We start from the raw sequence: 19,262 nt of genomic DNA, 5'->3' as shown, positions 1-19,262 counted from the left end.
AGAGCGAAATTTTCATCCTCATTGGTTCCATACAGATTCGACAGATCCATAAAATGAGTAGCTTTATTTATCTATCAATAAAAAATATTCAAATAACTTAATTTCGAAAATGATATTCTCTAAAAAATCACAAAATAATATGATTAAAACAATATTGTATTCAGAAACGTTTTTTCATTCATTTTGGCTTTGGAAATCACGATTAAAACCGACTTAGTAGTAGCATTTGATTTATGATGGAATTCTGATTGTAATAACGATTGAGAATATACCAGGAAACTCGAAAATTTCTACTCAAAATCATCACAATCATCTTTCAATTTACCTGCTCGGCCTGTGTATTCTCACTAGCACAATCGATATCAATATTATTAATCATTTTAACCATGGGTACACACGTGATGTTGTATCTAATATACAGGGGATCTTCTTCTGATATCACCATATTCACACAATGATCAGGTTCTTTGGATAATTTTTGTAAATTTTTACTACAACAGCTAGAACTATCTCCAGCTAAAAAATTTATTATATAAAAGGATTTGTATTTTAAATAGACTGAAGTATACTTACCAGACTTGTAGCTTGAGATGATATCATGCTGAAAAAATTGTAATATTGGTATAAAAACACGAGTAATTTCCTCATCTTTATCCACATGATTCTCTGGTAAACAAGCTAATCTCACACTTCTTGGATTAGGAAGATCGTCACCGTTTTGGGCTTTTCTGGGTGTTGAGATGTCTAAAAATCACTTAATGGATGTTAAAAATACTATTATTGAAATTAAACGAGAGAACTACTACCCGAAAAGGGATCAAATAAGAACTTAACGGAAATAAACACGTTTACCAGCTCAGAATACTCCATCTCTAGCTCGAGTGATGATTTTTCAACTATCTAAATAACATTTGGTGACATAAACATGTTCATCAGCTCAAAATACTCCATATCTAGCTCACGTCATGATTTTTGACCTATCGACATAACATTTGGTGAAAAAAACATGTTCACCAGCTCAGAATCTTCCATCCCCAGCTCACCATATGATTTTTCAGCTATCTACATAACATTTGGTGACATAAACATGTTCATCAGCTCAAAATACTCCATCTCTAGCTCACGTCATGATTTTTGACCTATCAACATAACATTTGGTGACATAAACATGTTCACCAGCTTAGAATCTTCCATCCCCAGCTCACCATATGATTTTTCAGCTATCTACATAACATTTGGTGACATAAACATGTTCACCAGCTCAGAATCTTCCATCATCAGCAAACCATATGAGTTTTTAAATATCTACACAACATTTGGTGACAAAAACATGTTCACCAGCTCAGAATCTTCCATCATCAGCAAACCATATGAGTTTTTAAATATCTACACAACATTTGGTGACAAAAACATGTTCACAAGCTCAGAACACTCCATCTCCAGCTCACTCCATGATTTTTGAACTATCTTGATAACATTTGGTGAAATTATTCATATTTAGACTAATAGATTTCCTTTTTCAATATATCTTTCTGTTTAACATCGTTGTCAAAGTCTTTTCTTGATCATATGATGACTAAGAAGATTTGTTGTTGATGATATGTACTTCTTTTGTTTTTTTTCTGAATTTTCAATACCTCCTGAAGATATCTTACATTATCAAACTTTTTCAAGCTTATCAAAACAGACATTACCTCTTCATTGTTGGAAAATCTATGACAACCGAGCAATTTTTTTAAGTCTGGTAACAGAAATAGATCGGAAGGGGGTTAAAATCTTTGCAAAATAAACTACGTGCCTGATTGGTGGTTACGCAACCGGACTTGGTGGGTAACCGGACCTCGGCCATCTTATAGTCAGCCAGGCTTAACAGAACTTTGAATGTCTATATAAAGTTTTGTTCTAATATTAATTAGAAAAGTAGATTAATATAAAGTTGTCATAAAATCAGTATTTTATTAACTTAGGATTGCAGACCAGTCATGGGTTTATCTAGGCATCCAGGCCTGACCTAGGCTTGCAAACTAAACGAAGGACATTGTTATAAAGTCTGGGCTAATAACGGTTTCTATAGATGGCCAGAGTTGTGCATATTTGGCCCAGGTCTGGACCAAACTGGGCCCATACCTTTAAAAGTATGGAAAAAAATTTCCTTGACTCAAAAAAACTACGAATTTCATTTCTAATCCATCTATTGAGTTTTAAACGTCTAACAATGATCTCCACTATGGTAATTTGAATTTTTACAACTTACCATCTCCGTAACAAGCTAGTTGTATCCTGTCGTATTCTGAGTAAGCAGTACCCCACCATGGATATTCGACGTTATTACATGTACCATCGAATGTTCTGTAGATATCAGTTATTGGCGGACATGTTCTTGGTATTATACCACACTGGCATCTAATAAACGCCGCTTCTAATAGAATCACAAAGGAATAGTACAGACATTTTGTTCTGGATCTCATGTTTAATGTGATGTTTTTTTTTGCTTACAAACGTGCGACAATATTTTTTATTTGTTCAGGATTTCGAGATAATTCTTATTATTTAGTCTGTTTTTCTGTTGTTCCTTTTTTCGATTGTTTGTATCTGAATGCGATAAGAATAATTTGTCTATGGGATTAATTTTTTTTTTTTCATTTTTGATGAAAAACAAAGGAAGATTCCAGGTTTTTAATCTAATCGAGAATAATAGTGACGAATTTTTTCAATTATATTTTCTCAAGTAATCGAGATATTATTCATTTTCCCCCCACTAATTTCTACTTTATCGCATACAGGGTGCGTCTAAATTCATGTGCAAAAAATTAAGTTGAATTTCCATACAACAAAATTTTCGTATTTTAACAATAAACTAATAAAAGAACGAAGAGCTTAATATTAAGAGACAAAAATTTATAGCAAAAAGATTACAATGAGAATATATTTACAATATATTATACGAGAATGGTCCTAAAAGTACCTGGCTTGACCTAGAGATGACGGTAGTTGCGTTCGAAGACTCCACGTTATTTAATATTTATTTTTTATCCATCAATAGTGAATAGTTTAAGTGAATTTGTGAACCAATATAAAAAACTGAGCTAGATACTACTTTGGGTGAGCTAGCAGACATAGTAGGTATTTCAAAAATTGCAGTACATTGCATATTAACTGCAAACTTGTTCATGAGAAAGCTGTGCGCAGGAGGAGTGCCATGTTTGCTCACAAAGAAACAAAAACACTGTCGTGAAGATGTTTTCATCGATAGTTTAACACAAACAGACGTTTGCGCCGTTTTTCAACCATAGATAAAACGTGGATCTGACCCGATAATCAAAATTTCGATCTAAGATAATGTTTACCTCAAACTGAAAACAATCTATGGATCAGTTCAGCTTTTTCCTGACATTAAGAAGAATAATCAGAGAAAATAGAAGATAGGATAGGAGGTTAACAAGAAACCATTTTCAATCATTAATTAATTTACCAGCATCTTCTTATAGAAATATATTATCGAGACTCTAACAGAAGGAGTAAAATCCGTAATAACTAATGTGGTTTAGGTGAACCACCAGGGGTCCACTGGAGATCCGACGGGGGTTTACGTTGGGGGTCCACAATCGTGGTCTCAAAAGTTTAGGAACCACAGATCCAGATGAAGTTTTTGCTATGTGATTTTAAATATAAAAGAATTTCCACCGGTTCAATTATCATTTTATATCGTTTATTATTGTTAGAATCGATAAAACAAAATATTGTATAATTCTTTAAATATATATATTTCGTAAAACAGATATACAATAATATTAGAAATTGTGTTTTATCGTTTTACCTCGGAGTAATTTTCAAATCAATATTGGTAGCTTTGATAACAGCTCTCAAATCTACCATATCTTCTTTGGTAACGTCCCATCCATCTAACTCTCCAATTTGGACTAAATTCGGACAACTTTCCATCAACATCTCCACGCTAGCAGCGGTGAGTGTTCCGGCAGACGAGAACCATAATTTTTCCAAGCTCTCCAATTTCCTTTCAGAGCATAAATCAAAAATATCTTTATCCGATAAATTTACTAAACACTCGAGAACTCTAAATACTTTCAGGGAAGGAGAATTCCGCAAAACCGATAACATAGTATCACTAGTTGTTTCGCAATAACTGAAATCCATGTTATTTAAATTGCCGAAATAATTATCTTTATTTGTGAAAGCGAGTTTCATTTGATAAAGTTCGATCGTGTGTAAATTGGGAGCTGAAATACATAGATCAGATAAATCTAGATGAGTATCTGTCATATTGTTCAGCTTCAACACTTGCAACTGTCCTCCAAATATATCTAGAGAGAATAAAAATTCATCGATGTAGCATTTGGTTAATTGTAAAGTATTCAATTTACTCAATTTATATAAATCTTCTAGGACATCACTTTCGGCTTCTTCTAAATGTATATCTTCCAAATCCGGACATAAGCTAACAACGCTGTCCATAATATCAACTGACGTATTTGAATCATGTAAGAATTTTAAATTAGTTTTATAATTAGGATTCATTCCTTTTAGTACAGATATCGCATTACCTGTGAAGGAATAGGTCTTTAATGATATCAAAGCTGGCAAATTTTCTATTATTTCTGCTAACAATTGAAAATCTCTCTCTTCCGTACCGTCTTCGAATTCGTTTAATTCTTCCTCTTCGTTTTCTTCGTCTTCAGATCCTTCTTCTTCTTCTAATTCCGGTTCTTCTAATTCGTCTTCTTGACAGAAGCAACTGTCTCCAGCGTATCCAAGATCGAGGACTTGTAGTGTCTTATTGTTCAATTTCTTTATTCCATTAACTGTAAAAAATTGCGTTCATGATAATTATGTCGAACGTTTACGAGTTTCATCATTAAAAAACTAGCTCAAGTTAAAAAATCGTCTAAAGGATTGTTTCTACCCAACTTCCCCATTGGAATTATAACAAAAAATCACAGTTTTATGGCAATCGTGGTACTCTTCTAGAAGATAGAAAGCAATTTAAAACTACAAAACTAACAATCGATGTTTCGAATGCTTAAACTCTGCGCTTGGATTCATTTCTTTCACCACTGAGTTAATGACCATGGGCTATCACTCTGAGGTTCTTCCATTCTATTTTCAAATTATAGAAACAATCCGTTATATATATATATAGTTCAAGTAAGATGTGAATTCTGAGTGAGTTTTCCTAAGACACCAGTTCAAATAAGCCGAAAGAAACTAAATAAATTTGTTAAAGAAGCATCACATCCATCAATGAGAACCTACTGCTGAAACAGAACAAACAGACATCTCGTCAGCTGAATTTTACTTAACTTTGGAAGATATATTCCACCAGATGCTACTTGAGGAAACAAATTCTAGTGTAGAACACCACGGACAGCACAAAATCAAAATGACAGTAGGAACTGCTCAGGTGAAGCGAGTGGTCAACAAGTGGATGCAGGATCATAGAATATCGTTGGCACTGAACCGAAACAAGAAACACTACCAAGTTACTATCTGAGCTACTGAGAGTAGATTCGTCTTGTAGCTAAACAAACCTCAATGTGTGGACCAACGGCAAGTAAGAGCCATAAGAAAGCAGAAGTATCCAAGAAGACTAGCACAGAAGCCGAAAAGAGCAGGATCGATGAGGAGGTGGACGAAGCGAATGATGCATCTATTACAATGACCAATATCTGGTTTTTCAATGATATATACGTACCAAACAGGCTAACCTAGACCGGGAGACATTGAACCTGAAGAGTAAAGTAGAGATCCCAGCTCGGAGTACAGTTACAGGTTAGTATGCAGCAGTAAATACATTTTATTTGCCGAAATAAGAAAACCAAATCCCACAAAATCTCACCATAAATTGGTATGTTACCCACGTACCAAATAGGACAAGAACTTTAATCGTTTCGTTGATCGTAAGCAACTATTTGTGAGCTGGGTTGGTGACATCGCAGCTGGTAAGTATGAACTACAGTTGTTGAATGTTGCATGGACGATAATATAAATTACAAGAACTAATAAGATGAATTGTGTAAGATATTGTAGATTAAATATAGTATTATAATCGGATCTCTTTAATTTTTTACTTCCTAGACCTTTTCACTTATTATTCTTCATACGTCGTTTTGATTTAGATTTCTTTTTATAAAAAATTCACTGTTGCCATCTTTATTAAAATATAACTTGACACTTGACATTGACAATTGACAAATAAATGTTTCTATCGAATTATTCTTCATTTCTCTATAGTTGGGATATTAAATGAAACGTCTTTTTAGTTTTTGTATGTACGTGTACATAACAATGTACGTAACTCGCGTAAAATTGCTTTTTAAACATTAGTTATTTCACATCGCGTACTTCAAACATTCAATTTCTTGTTGTATTAATTAATAGTCTAACGGTACGTACATAACGAGGACTATCGACCATAGGTAACAGTAAATGTACGAGGTAGTTCATTTAGAATCCACTAGAAGAAATGTATGACAAGAAAATGGATTCTCTAGTTTAGTATTGTTATTTTTTAATTTTCAGTTTAAGCAGAACGTGTTTATAATTTGGAAAACGATAGTTTGAATCTATTAATATCAATATTAGATAAATATCTTACCTGTAAAATAACTTTCTCCACTTATATCCAAAACAGTTAAATATTCCAACGTACTTATAGCTTCTAATACTTCATTATTAGCCATTTGTGGTATAATAAGGGTTTTTAAACCCGGAGAATTTCTTATAACCTTACTGAGTAGATCGGGAAAATCTCTAATCCAAACACCTTTGAAATTTAAATGCTGTAATCTCTGACCTCGATCGAGTATTACTTTGAGAATTTTATCGTAATAGATTCTAGGGAATATTCCTGTATCCAATTCCCTAGATCCTTCTCGTAACAATAATTGGAGACAATTGAAACGTGTATATCTATCAAGATTTTCTGCGTGTGATAGTCTTTTTAATAAATCTAGTAACGAATTTCTCGGCAGGCATTTTCTTATAGCCAAATAAGCGTTCGGATCTTCGTCGTCTATTGCGTAATAGAGTTTGTTGTAAACAATTTTCAAACACTTTTGTTGTAACGATATAATTAACTTTTTAGGAGACATTCGATAGAACTGATACGGACTATAGTATGCAGGTGACTGATTTCTAATTTAGATTCAAAGAGCAATTGTTATTTTTAGGAGACAAATTTAGCGTTGAAGTATGTATCAGCGTCGATTTTGTAATGGTCCTTGACCCAAAATCAATACGTCGAAAGTGCCAGAATAATCGATCTTATTTACTTCTATTTCCATAATTTTTAATCTGATATAATTTCATGTAAACGAGTGAAGAACTACAATTTTTTATATAAGAAACTATTTACTAGATATAGAGTCAAGGATTTATGAAAAAATCGGAAATAAAGCGCCTGTAACTGGGAAATGATTTATTATGTTTTAACTTGATAATAATAGAGCTAAACTCAACATCAAGAAGTCGTACGGATCGAAAATTGGGTGTAATACTGTTCAAAGGGAAATTTGAACTATAGGGAAGGTTCCCAGTTCTCAGACTCTTAAAGGGAATCAAGCAAAAGTTGCTTTGAAAATAATAAGAACTCTTCCAATATCAATTGCAGATTATAAAAACCCTCACCGACAATTTCGTTCGATCTACCATAGGCGTAGATACCTCATTTTATAAATTTATTACTTTTATAAATACTTTTAAAAATATATTAATTCGTTAACTTGCTACAACTGAATATTAAATTATAAAACGTAAAAAGACGAGTAGAATGTATCTGCCTGTAAGGGCGTTTGGTTTAAATAGGCTAACAGACGTGAACTGAGCCCTTTTTGTACCCCATTCGTCTATTAGAACTTCGATAGTCTTTTATCTGACGCAAATAGTCCCCATCGAACCATCCTTGACGATTTGGTTATTGTCATCCGATTCAGCAATTCTTATTATGATTGCTGAATATTTTCCTTTTTCAAACAATCGAATATATTTAAAATACTTTGTTGTGTTTGTATATCTAAATCTTTATTATTAAATTTATACCTGTCTTTATTCTCATTACACTGTGCGATTCCATTGTCTTCATTCGCCATATTCCTATTTATTTAAAGAAATTTATGAATTAAATAAATCTCACATAGCCACGCCACTGCTTATCGCAGACTGTCCATTAGGAATATATCAAAGAAATTGTGAACATAAGCCTTCCGACAGATTCGGCCAAGAGAAATGCATTTATGTTTACGATTCGATGTTTTCATTGGTAAACAGTGACGATGATGAGTCCAAGTGGACTGTTTGTCCGTTTGAATTTTATACGAGGAGTGAACATTAATTTTAATTTCTGTTGGGAGATGATCCATTGGATTGTGTAGAAAAAATATGAAAGAAATAGAAAAAGTGAAAAATTATGGACTAGAAGTAAAAAAAACGAATTATAGAGTAGGAAACGATGGTGAAGTTAGTTTCCCAATTGAGGACGATAAAATGTAAAAGAATTCTTAACATTTTTAATTGTTCTTTCGTTAATTTTACTTTTGAATGAATTCTATAACAACCTTTGTTTGAAAAAAATTGCTAATAATAAATATTGAAATGGTCGTTGTTAAATTCTCCGAGTCTTTTCGAGATTTTTTCGAAATACCGATAAGTCATTGAATTATTTAAGTTGTTTTTGCTGGAAGTTTGGGAGAAAGGAAGTTTCGGACCTTCTAATAAGTCTCTAAACGACCGTATCGACCGGCGGCGTTCGATATTTCAAAAACTTGTCGAAGTTCTCCCGCGTCACATTTTTCAGACTTATGGGACAAATTGGTTTTGTAATTAGTTATCGTTTGAATCTTTTTCGAATATTTTCATCAGGTCTCCCTCTTTTAAGTCTAATTTATCAAAGTTAATTAAAATATTCTGTTTTTACGGAAAATATCATATACGCCGATCTAAAAATTCATTTTGTAATTTAAATATTATAATAAGCGTCAAAAGTTTTTGCTCACCCTTTAGTTTGCATGATACACAACAAAAAAAATCAAAAAAAAAACAGTTGTCAAGAATATAATTTTGACATCCTATCGTCGTCTATTAGGTATCATCCGCTTTTCAGAATATTTCAAAGATATAAAGTGAAAGTAAGAGACTGCTTTTCGAATTTCCTGTCCATTTTGTTCCCAAAAGATAATTTTTTCCACCAGAACGTACAACCTATTTTTTATAACCTTCTTTCTTTCAAATTCCTTTAATTTTAACCAGATCTCCCTTTTCCTCCAAATCACCCCTAAACCAATACTTTTGCCTAGACTAAGAAGACTTTGTATGTACGAGGTGCACTGATAATTCCTTGGTTTTACTAATTTTCAAACTTATAAGTCTGAATTTTCGATAAAGAAAATAATTCCTATAAATTACAGCACGTTCTTATGTCTCACAGGGTTAACTAGGACTAAACTACAATCATAAACAGCAAATAACTAATTCACACTATTTTTAGTTTGTATGACACCTTTGCTTAAGAGAATTATTGGATGGGCAAATATTTTTGACCGGTAGTGTATATGATTGACTGTGCTACCACTGCAATCCAAAATATCTATCAAGATTCTTGCTAACACACTAAGGCTGCTCAATCCTACCAGAAAGCTAAGAATACGAGATAGCTCTAGCTCCCATGAATTATCAACTCCATTTTATACCTTCCCACGTGTGATACTCTGGAGATTCTACATAGATCTTTCCATGATAATCTTCATCTACATCAACCCCTGTAGACCTTTCCCAATCACTTTTTCTTTCAATGTTCTCTCTATTGTCGTGTAATAGATTCAGATCCACAACCCCTTCTTCATCAAACCTGCTATTTAATTGACCCCACTCAAGGGGTTGAGGGAAAGCATTGAATGGTAAAACTTCTTCACAATGTGGTGGAGTTGACTCCAGAATCCGATTTATTTTGTTCAGTGTCAATGAGGGCTGAGAAATGTTCATTTGAAGATGCTTACAAGTCTAATGCGATGAAAATTGATTCCAAAGTTTTCTATTCTTATATAATATTTGTTTGTTTTATAAATATCACGTACTTTCTAATAGAAAGTATGAATCTATGAAGAATAATTATTTTGAATCAAATTCAACGACTTTAGACTGAGATAGATCCTAGTTAGAGAATTAGAGAAGTTGAAGGTATCATAAAAAAGTTTTAAACATTGTAATAAATTGTAATAACAATGAAATAATACTCATACACTTAACAGGAAAATATAGTTTGGAAATTAGTTCTTTTTTCGAAATACGAATGCTGCTATTTAATTTTTATACGTACTAAGAACGTGTTGTCAGTTCTATGACTTTCGACGTGGATTAATCCAACAGCAGACGTTATTAAACAGTCAAAATCAAAACATTGAATCGATTTTTCCGCCACCGTATAGTCCTTATTTGACACCCAATGATTTTTCCGTTTTCCCATAGATTAAAAATACATTTCGAGGTCGGTTTTCTACACCTGAAGAAGCGATTGATGCGTTCATAGCACGTGTTTTGGAGGTACCTCCATGGAGAACAATAAAGCCACATCCAATTATGAATTTATGAAAATTTAAATAGTGATCCTAGTAGGTCGTAGTGGTCTAGATCAATGGATCTTTCTGGGTCCTTGCTGGGTCATCAACATACATCTCGTAGCTTTCTGATCCTCAAACAATTTGAGCAGAAATAGCTACAAATCATTTGCTGGAAATAAAGTCAAATCGGTATTTGTACAAATAACTACAGCTCTTAAATACTCGATATCTTCTTGTGAAACATCCCATCCGTCCATGTGCCCTATAACTTTCAATTTAGGACAATGTCCCATTAATAATTCCACGGTGGTAGAGGTCAGCCACATTGCACAAGAAAACCACAGTTCTTCTAAGTTGATTAGATCGCATTCAGCGCATAATCTGAACATATCACCATCAGTCATCTTTATAACCGAACCAACTGAAATCTTTCTAAGAAACGGCGAATTTGTGAAAACAAATCTAATAACATCATCAGACACTTCACAATAAGAGAATTCCACATTCACTAAAGACATGAAATACGTGTCTAAATTAGTATGAGTTAGTTTCATATGATAGCACTCTAAAGTTTGTAAATTGGGAGCTAAAAGACAAATTTCCGAAAGATCAAGAGACGTATTTTTATTATGATTTAATTTAAGGGTGTGCAATTGAGATCCGGACTGTCTGAGAAACGTCAGAAATTCAACTACGTCGCATTTAGTTAGTTTCAAAGTATTGAGTTTCCTTAATTTCCCTAGTTTTTCGAGGACACCACACTCGGCTCCGTCCAAATGTAAGTTTTCCAAGTCGGGACACAAATTTAACATGCTCTCCATTATGCCTTTGGAAGTTCCGGTGTCGTGAAGATACTTTAAGTTAGTTTTGTAATCGGGGAATTCGCTGTGAAGTAATGAGACTGCTCTGCCGGTATAAGAATACGTTCTTAGTGATATTAGATTTGGTAAATTTTTTAATAAGTGCGAGATCAATTGGATTCCGCTATTTTCTTCGGTTTCGCAGATATTCAACTTTCCAAAATAACCTATGCTCAACATCTGCAACGTGTTGCTTCTAAGATGCTTCACACCATCGCCTGAAATATAAAAAAACACTTCTAAATTGATTATTATTACCTAAATAAAAAGGATCAATTCATTATTGTGAATAAAACGTTTATGAACACCATGTAAAAACTTATTCCAAGATAATTTATAGTTATTAGTAGATTGATACACGTATTATAGATGATCGTGATCAATCTTCAGCTGATTGAAGTCATCAGTTTCTCCAAGAGGACCAATGATTTACTCAAGCAGCTTCCTCAATGTTCAACGTAACTGGTCCAAGACGTTTTACCATCACACGTTGGGGCAAAACTATCAATGTCTTCTGTCTTGAATTGTGCTTGATTGTATGATTTCATATGTTCAATCTTCTTTTTTTTTCTGCTGGAATGTCTTCTGTCAGATATTTTCAAGTCCATCACTATCATTTTATTTTCGACGGTCAAAATCTTCTCATCCATATCGACAGAAATATTGTTATTCAAAATCAAATTCTTCCCGTCCTTTTTAGCGGAAAGATGTGAGAAATTGATGGGATTGAGGTGGAAGATTCGTTTTCAATCAGAAATGTTTCTGGATCGAAGCCTTCACTTCACTTCTAGCACCAATGTAATATTTGATTTTTCTTCTCACTTACTTAATTTATATTGTAGCTATACTAAACTAGACACTATTTACTAAACTATATACTAACACTTATTACTAAACCTTTGTCTAATTCGTAATGTATTAATTTATTTTAACACACCGTTCACTTTTCTATCTCGATTTATTCGGGATGGTATCAAATTATTTACCGCTGATAAACTAGCAACTATTTATAAAAAAAAAGAGTTTCCCGATATTTCTAATTCTGGAAAGCGAATAAACAAATATTTTCCTTGAATTGATACTCTGAAAAAACTATAAATGATTTATATACAAACAGTTGAATAGCTTTTCAGAAAATCATCGTATCCGCCGAAACAGTATTGGCTTCACGCTCTATTTCGTGGACGATTTCGTGACAATGATGATATTCTGAGAACAGAAAATCATGTAAAATATGGTTTAACCGATGAAAGAAGTATGAATTGAAGTGAAATGTTGTTTGAGACCAGTTGTTAAAATTTACAAATTTTGTTTTTTATTTTCGTACCATTTTGAATGGATTGTGATTGTTTTTAACAACATTTTTGTCTGATTTAGTTTCATAATGCTTGTAAATTACAAAACCCACGAGCGATGAATAAATTTGGTATTAAAATAATCTATTTTACCTGTAAAACAAGCTTCCCCACTAATGTCTAATACCCTCAAATGTTCCAACGTCAATATTGCTTCAATGACATCGTCATTCGCCATATGGGGGATAAACAAACTCTTCAAACCTTTCAAACTTCTCACAAGTTGACTTAATAAATCCGGAAAATCCCTCACCCAAACGCCCTTCAAATTGAGATGCTGCAAACCCTGTCCACGTTCAGTAATCACTCTGAGAATTTTGTCGTAGTAGAATTGGGGAAACATCCCCGTATCCAATTTTCTAACATCCTCCCTGAGTAATATTTCGATACAACTGAACCGAATACTTGCATCCAAATTCACGGAATCGAGAATTATTTTTAGCAAATCCTGCAGAACTTCGAAAGTGGTCGGTGTTAAGTAATTAGAGACTATTTCGTAGTTCTTTCCCTCGTCGTCGGAGAGGGCGTAGATAAGTTTGTTTGAGATAATTTTCAGGCAGAGAAGTTTCAGGGACGTTACTAAAGTTCTGGGAGACATCACTGAACACTAAACAGCTGGTCGGGTTACGAATAAAGCGGTTACTGAAAATATTTTTAGATGCCAAATCGCAGGGTCATTTTAAAAATAGTTTCGAATGTTGTCGACTTGATTTAACTTTTATTTGGATTGTTTATCAACACCAAAGTGATAATAATAACATAAGTTTGCAATAAAAACGGTTTTTTTTTCATAATTCTTGTATGCTTATTCAGAATATAATCTCCATTCAATTATCACGTTTTATAACTATCTTCACTTGTGGGAAGCTCTCCATAAAGCGACCAATAGTAGTCTACATTCATTATGAAACTAAACTAAATCATCATCCGTTTTGGTTATGATGAATAGTGATTGGGGACTTGGAAACTCATGAGACATTTGTAGCATTTTCCATCTCTTAGATGAGGCTTTACTAATTATTTCTGTAATTCAAGCTTCAAGTAAGTATTTGGTATAAGAAAGAACTTATTGAGACATCTCCAAAGTATCTTACATGACATTGCTTTCAACATCTTCAAGCTTCCTTGGAAAGTCCAGTGATCTGCTTGGTTTCCACTATCCCATAAACGCAAAAATCATGGAAATTTGGAAAACCAGATTGTTCTCTAAGCAACATCCAAGATTGCTGGACTTTGAATAATGATCAATGAGGAAAAGAAGGTAATTTCCAATTGCTTGGGTTTGTTCTTTGGCAATTGTATCGAAATAAAACACTTTTTTTAACAAAGAATAGTTTTTAATCAATTATATATTTTCAATTTCGCTCAAAGACTTTTTGCAATTTTCCTCGCAGCTTCAAGATTCTGCGCTCATAAAATTTCTGATGCTTATCAGCAAAAAAGTCATTTGTGAATGTTTGACCATTCGACGAACTCTGCAACCTTCGAAATAAATGGTGATCAGATGGTGCCAGATCAGGTCTGTATGGGGGTCCAATAGTTTCCCACGAGTTGCCAAAGATATGAGAGGCCTTGCGTTTTTATGGTGGAACTGTAAACCTTGACAATTATGGACGTTTTTCTTTGATTGCTTCATCCAGTTTCATCAATAATTTGTTCTGGCTCATCGTGTTTGCTCCATGATCGTTTTCTAACTATGTTACTTCACAATCTCCATCACCAACTAAGGTACATATCGTAAATGTTGATTCTTTGTATCAAATATCAATCTACTTAACTAGCTCAAGACATTTTAAGTGTTTTTTTTATTGTTGTAGCCTTTTCGGAACGTCTTCTAGTATAACTTTGATTTGATCATCATTAACTTCAGTAGGTCGACCAAAGCGTTATCTTTGAGGGAAATATCTCCAGAACCAGCTTCAATAAAATCATGCTTTTAAAGTTACGTCAATATGACATGAATCACGTGACAAACAGAAAAGTACAACACTAACATAAGTTATTTGAGAAATGAAGCAACGCTCTCTATTAACAAAAAGCGAAAGTACTAACTTTATATTTGACTTCCATATTTCAATATTTTTTGAAAATAAATACGTGAATTAGTCACAGTTTTTGAGTAGATTATTTTTGAATTGATTATATTTTTCATTTTGGGAGTTTTCTTCATAATTCGTTACGTTTTATTCATGCCGCAGTTAATATTCATGAATACGATGTCAAAGAATGTTTATTTAAACCGAAAATCTAGTAGCCTGATGTTTGTTTAAGAAAAACCGTTAACCCTTTAACAAGAAAAACAATGTTAGGATAGAGAAATTTCAATTAACATAAGTAAACATGAATATCGTATTCGAATTAACAGAAAATTTGACTACAATCAGTCCATCAATATGATAAGAAAAATTGAAAAGCTATTCTACAGAATCTACTCGACTGAAAAGACTATAATCATCATTTTTATGGATTTTTGAGTAATTAATGACATATTAACTAGGAGTTTCAATGATTTTTTCAGTTGTTTAAAACAGTAGGACTTTCGCACAGATTCAGAAGTTCAGAAAAAGCTCTCATGAAACGTGGAAAAAAAACATGGATGAGGTAGTGTCTCTCTTCAAGGATGCGCTATTTTCATGACATTTTAGATGAATTAGTCTCTATCTGCCGCTACTCGGACTACTACTTCTGTCCTCATCTTTCTCCTGAATGATCAATCTACCCCGCAACTGATATTTCCCGTTTTTATGATGCTTAGGACTTCTTGATCCTTCTTCAGCTGTCTGAGTACCTCTTCATTACATTATTTGCAGTCTACTGGATCTTGGATGGATCTACATCTCGAACGCTTCTATTGATGTCAGATTTAAGCGTCCATGTTTCCTATCCGTACAAAAAAATGCTCTACATGAAGTATATCAACAGCGACTAAACTGTGCAAGTAGGTTTACATTTACTGAATGCCCCAGACTTCATCGCAATCCTGGCCTTTATCTATTCGTCGCAGATTATGTCATTTTTCAGCCAGCTACCCAAATATTTGGAATATGACTGGGGAATATGTTCTATAGAAGTTCTACCTGCGTTTTTTTATGCTCAAATCAAAATCCCATCCTTGACCATCAGTCAGTGGAAGTAGATCTTGAGAAGCATGGAAACTTTGAGAAGACAATATACAAACATATACAACCTATAATAATGAAGGAACATTACGAAACGGAACTCATAGAAACTAGAAAAGTCAGTTTCCTAAACGATAAACAGTTCAAGGAACAATAAAAGAAAAAGTGATGAATGCCTTTCAAACCATAAAACAAACGTGCTACTGGACCTGGTGAAACTATTGAAGATAAAACAAAGAAACCCTTTGGCTATCCGTTGACTTAAGAAAAGTCTGTGACAACGTTTCTTTTAGTAAACTCTGGCAAGATGAAAACACTTCTCTAAACTCTAAACTCTAACCTCTAAACTCTCTTAACTGTATACTGATGCCTTGATAAGTATATGGAAATTTTTTGACCTAACAAAGAAAATGGATATTTTTTCATAATAATCCAGTTCAGTGAAGCTCTAAAGTTTATAACCCTTTTAAATGATTGATACAAGACTTCTACTTATGCGAATGATGGTTGGAAAACAAGATAAAGTCACTGGGAATCAGTTCTGGTGAATACGACGGGTGTTTAATCAATTTTTAACCACGATGATCACCGGAGTGTATGAAGGTGCATTGTCCTGATGGAAAAGCACTTTCATAATTTCTTCTATGACTATCCAAAAATTTGGCCAGTGACAGCGTCTTTGTCTTTTTCGGAGCAAATTCTCCCTTTGCAATCAATTGCTTTGACTGGTTGTTCATGCCAGCTCCTTCTATATCTCAAAACTACTAATTCCTCTTTCATATACTAGGCGAAAATGGTGAGAATTTTCAAATAATAAGGTTCAAATAAAACTTTTTGAGAATCACAGTTATTGGTTAGAATAAATCCAATTTAAAGGGAATTTGAAATGTGCTATAAAAAAAATTAAAGTAATATTAAGAGCTATAATTATATTGACAGACATCTATTTCCTAAAAATCAAACTAACGTTAAATATATGATATATGCCAACTTGTTTAAGAAATGGAATGATGCCAAAAGAAAGTTAATTTTAATAACGAGTCATACTGATAAGTCATTAATGAGTAGACGATTTAATGTCAAGCAAAAGTTATAAACAACACACTATTTATAGCGAATGTCCCAATAGTTTAAACACAAAATATTCGATTATATATTTCTGTTATAAATACCGTTGATGAAACTTTTTTTTTGATTGTTATAATTAATAACTTAACCTAAATTGAGGGACTCAAAAATCTTCAATTGGATCCACGTAAGGTCTGGATATTCCTCTTGTCGAAATAGTTGATCAGACTAAAACTTTATCAGCGACTTCTGCTTTCTCTTTACATTGTATATCATAATAATCATCGCTCTAGCAATGTTTGTCTAATTCGCAAAATGTATCTGCCTTAGTTGATTATAACAACTTTATTGGTGGCACTAATTTCTTCATTTTGCTATTCTCATTGAAGCGTTTTGTAATTTTATGTGGTGACTTTTTATTTCATTTGGATCACGACGTTGCTTTAGTGTGAAAAAGAATTAATCGAATTCCTCTTTCTTTGATGTCGTAAAAAAGTTATTGGGGCAGCATACGCCGGTTTCAAAATTTGGTCTCAGTTGCTACGCCGGAACACATAAATTTATTTCGACACAATACTCGTAAAATAATAATTTCTGTATATACAACCTCCAAATAATCTGATGCGAATTTATTAACTTATTTTCCTCCATTGGCATACCAAATTCCTGCTATATTATAAATTAATAATAACGATCAGCTTCCGAGGAAAAAAAATGTACGATATCGATGTTGGTTTTCAAATCGGTATTAAATGAATTTACAAAACTATTGAATCAAAAAAGAAACTCGAATTCTCTAACTTTGATACTTCAAATTCATAATAATTTAGAAGAATAGGTATAAGATTCACAATAAATAGAGGGGGAACTGTTTGAATTCACTACAATACATAGAAAATTGCAAATGGTATAATTTTTAACGTAAGAAGATGTTTCCAGAAGTAGCTAACCTCACCTGGAGATGGCGGTGGTTGCTTGAAAGATACCACAAAAGTACACAATCTATTACAACATATTTGGAAAGTATGAAGACACCACCACGTGGGATACATCGATCACTAACTGAAAATTTGGACATGAGAAAGATGTGCGCAAGATTGGTGCCGCGTTTTTTCACATTGGAACGAAACCAGCGTCGTGAAGAAGAATCCGAATTTTTGTGCCGTTTCATAACTATGGATGAAACGTCGGTCCATCACTTCACACCAAAGAACAATCAAAACAATAGACTGAAAAGGAAGAACCAACTCCAAAGAAGGCAAAGACCGTTCCAGCTGCAGTCAAGGTTATTTAATCGTTTTTTTTAGGATACGGGTGGGATAATTCTTATTGAAAAAGAAAAAATAATCAACGGCGAGTATTATGTAAGGAGTCAAGCAAGATTTCCAACAATGGGGAGGTGATTAAGGGTATGAAACTTGAATATCGCTGGGAAAAATAAAAGCTAAAAATAAATAAATGTCACTGTTTTCTTTGTTGGGTCAGGAACTTCTAGAACCCTTCTCGTATCTGAATCATAAACATTCCCATTATGATATGGTCACTTCATCTGATGAAAGCGAAAAATTAATCTTAAATTAAAAAAAAAACCTGAATGATTTAAAGAGAGGCCTTAACGTCTCTCAGTGATTTGCGTTTGGTACTAGATTTGTAGAAAATGACCTTTGTTTTTATCAATTATGAAATTGCTGTTTGGAAAGTTATTGACTACGAAGAAATTTTTTCTATAAAACATACATTCATAACTTTTTGGTTAGTTTAAGTTCTACACAACATTCTGAGTGATATATTGTAGATGAGTCGCTCATTCCTGATCTTAAATTGAGGCACTGAAGCTAGAACCATCCGGCTACCAGAACTATGAGTATTTAGTGCGTTGTCATGATTTTTGTGGATCAATTAAATGTGGAATAATATTCTCTGATACCTGATTCTGAGATTGTTTTTTTTAAATATGATGTGATCCATTGACCGAAGAAGTTGTTTGGCGTTTGGAATATTATATGTTTCCGCTGGAGCTTAGCGAAGAACTTTGAAAAATCTATCGTAAAAAGTGAAGATTTGACAGAGCATAATCTACGAACTTTTCAAAAACGATACATGAGTGTCAAATACCTAAGGTAACCATAAGAAATAAATGTTGAAAATTATCCCCGAAGATATATCAAATAGTTCAGTATTCTCGGTTCCATATTATCTCTATAGCTTCTTTTTTTTGGGTGAATATAGTAAAAAATCCCTGCGAAGTTTCCATCAGTACAAAAAAACCATAAAAAATAGATATCCAGAATG

General features: G+C 33.2%; 2 protein-coding genes across 2 annotated transcripts; both read right to left on the bottom strand.

The window, feature by feature from the left end:
• Positions 1–3,747: 3,747 nt before the first annotated feature.
• LOC130447446 (uncharacterized) lies at positions 3,748–7,198 on the bottom strand. Its single transcript, XM_056784259.1, has 2 exons — positions 6,614–7,198; positions 3,748–4,820 (listed from the first exon to the last, which is right to left on the bottom strand). Exons 1-2 carry the CDS (start codon positions 7,107–7,109, stop codon positions 3,814–3,816), a joined length of 1,503 nt encoding a protein of 500 aa, XP_056640237.1. The 5' UTR covers positions 7,110–7,198; the 3' UTR covers positions 3,748–3,813.
• Positions 7,199–10,202: 3,004 nt separating this feature from the next.
• Positions 10,203–13,427, bottom strand: LOC130448444 (uncharacterized). The gene is made up of 2 exons (XM_056785828.1): positions 12,877–13,427; positions 10,203–11,646 (listed from the first exon to the last, which is right to left on the bottom strand). Exons 1-2 carry the CDS (start codon positions 13,379–13,381, stop codon positions 10,724–10,726), a joined length of 1,428 nt encoding a protein of 475 aa, XP_056641806.1. The 5' UTR covers positions 13,382–13,427; the 3' UTR covers positions 10,203–10,723.
• Positions 13,428–19,262: the final 5,835 nt, after the last annotated feature.

The sequence above is a fragment of the Diorhabda sublineata genome, chromosome 8 (genome assembly GCF_026230105.1).
Source record: "Diorhabda sublineata isolate icDioSubl1.1 chromosome 8, icDioSubl1.1, whole genome shotgun sequence".
Lineage (NCBI taxonomy): Eukaryota > Metazoa > Arthropoda > Insecta > Coleoptera > Chrysomelidae > Diorhabda > Diorhabda sublineata.
The sequence above is the reverse complement of the archived record's forward strand: the minus strand, read 5'-3'. Positions and strand labels throughout refer to the sequence as shown.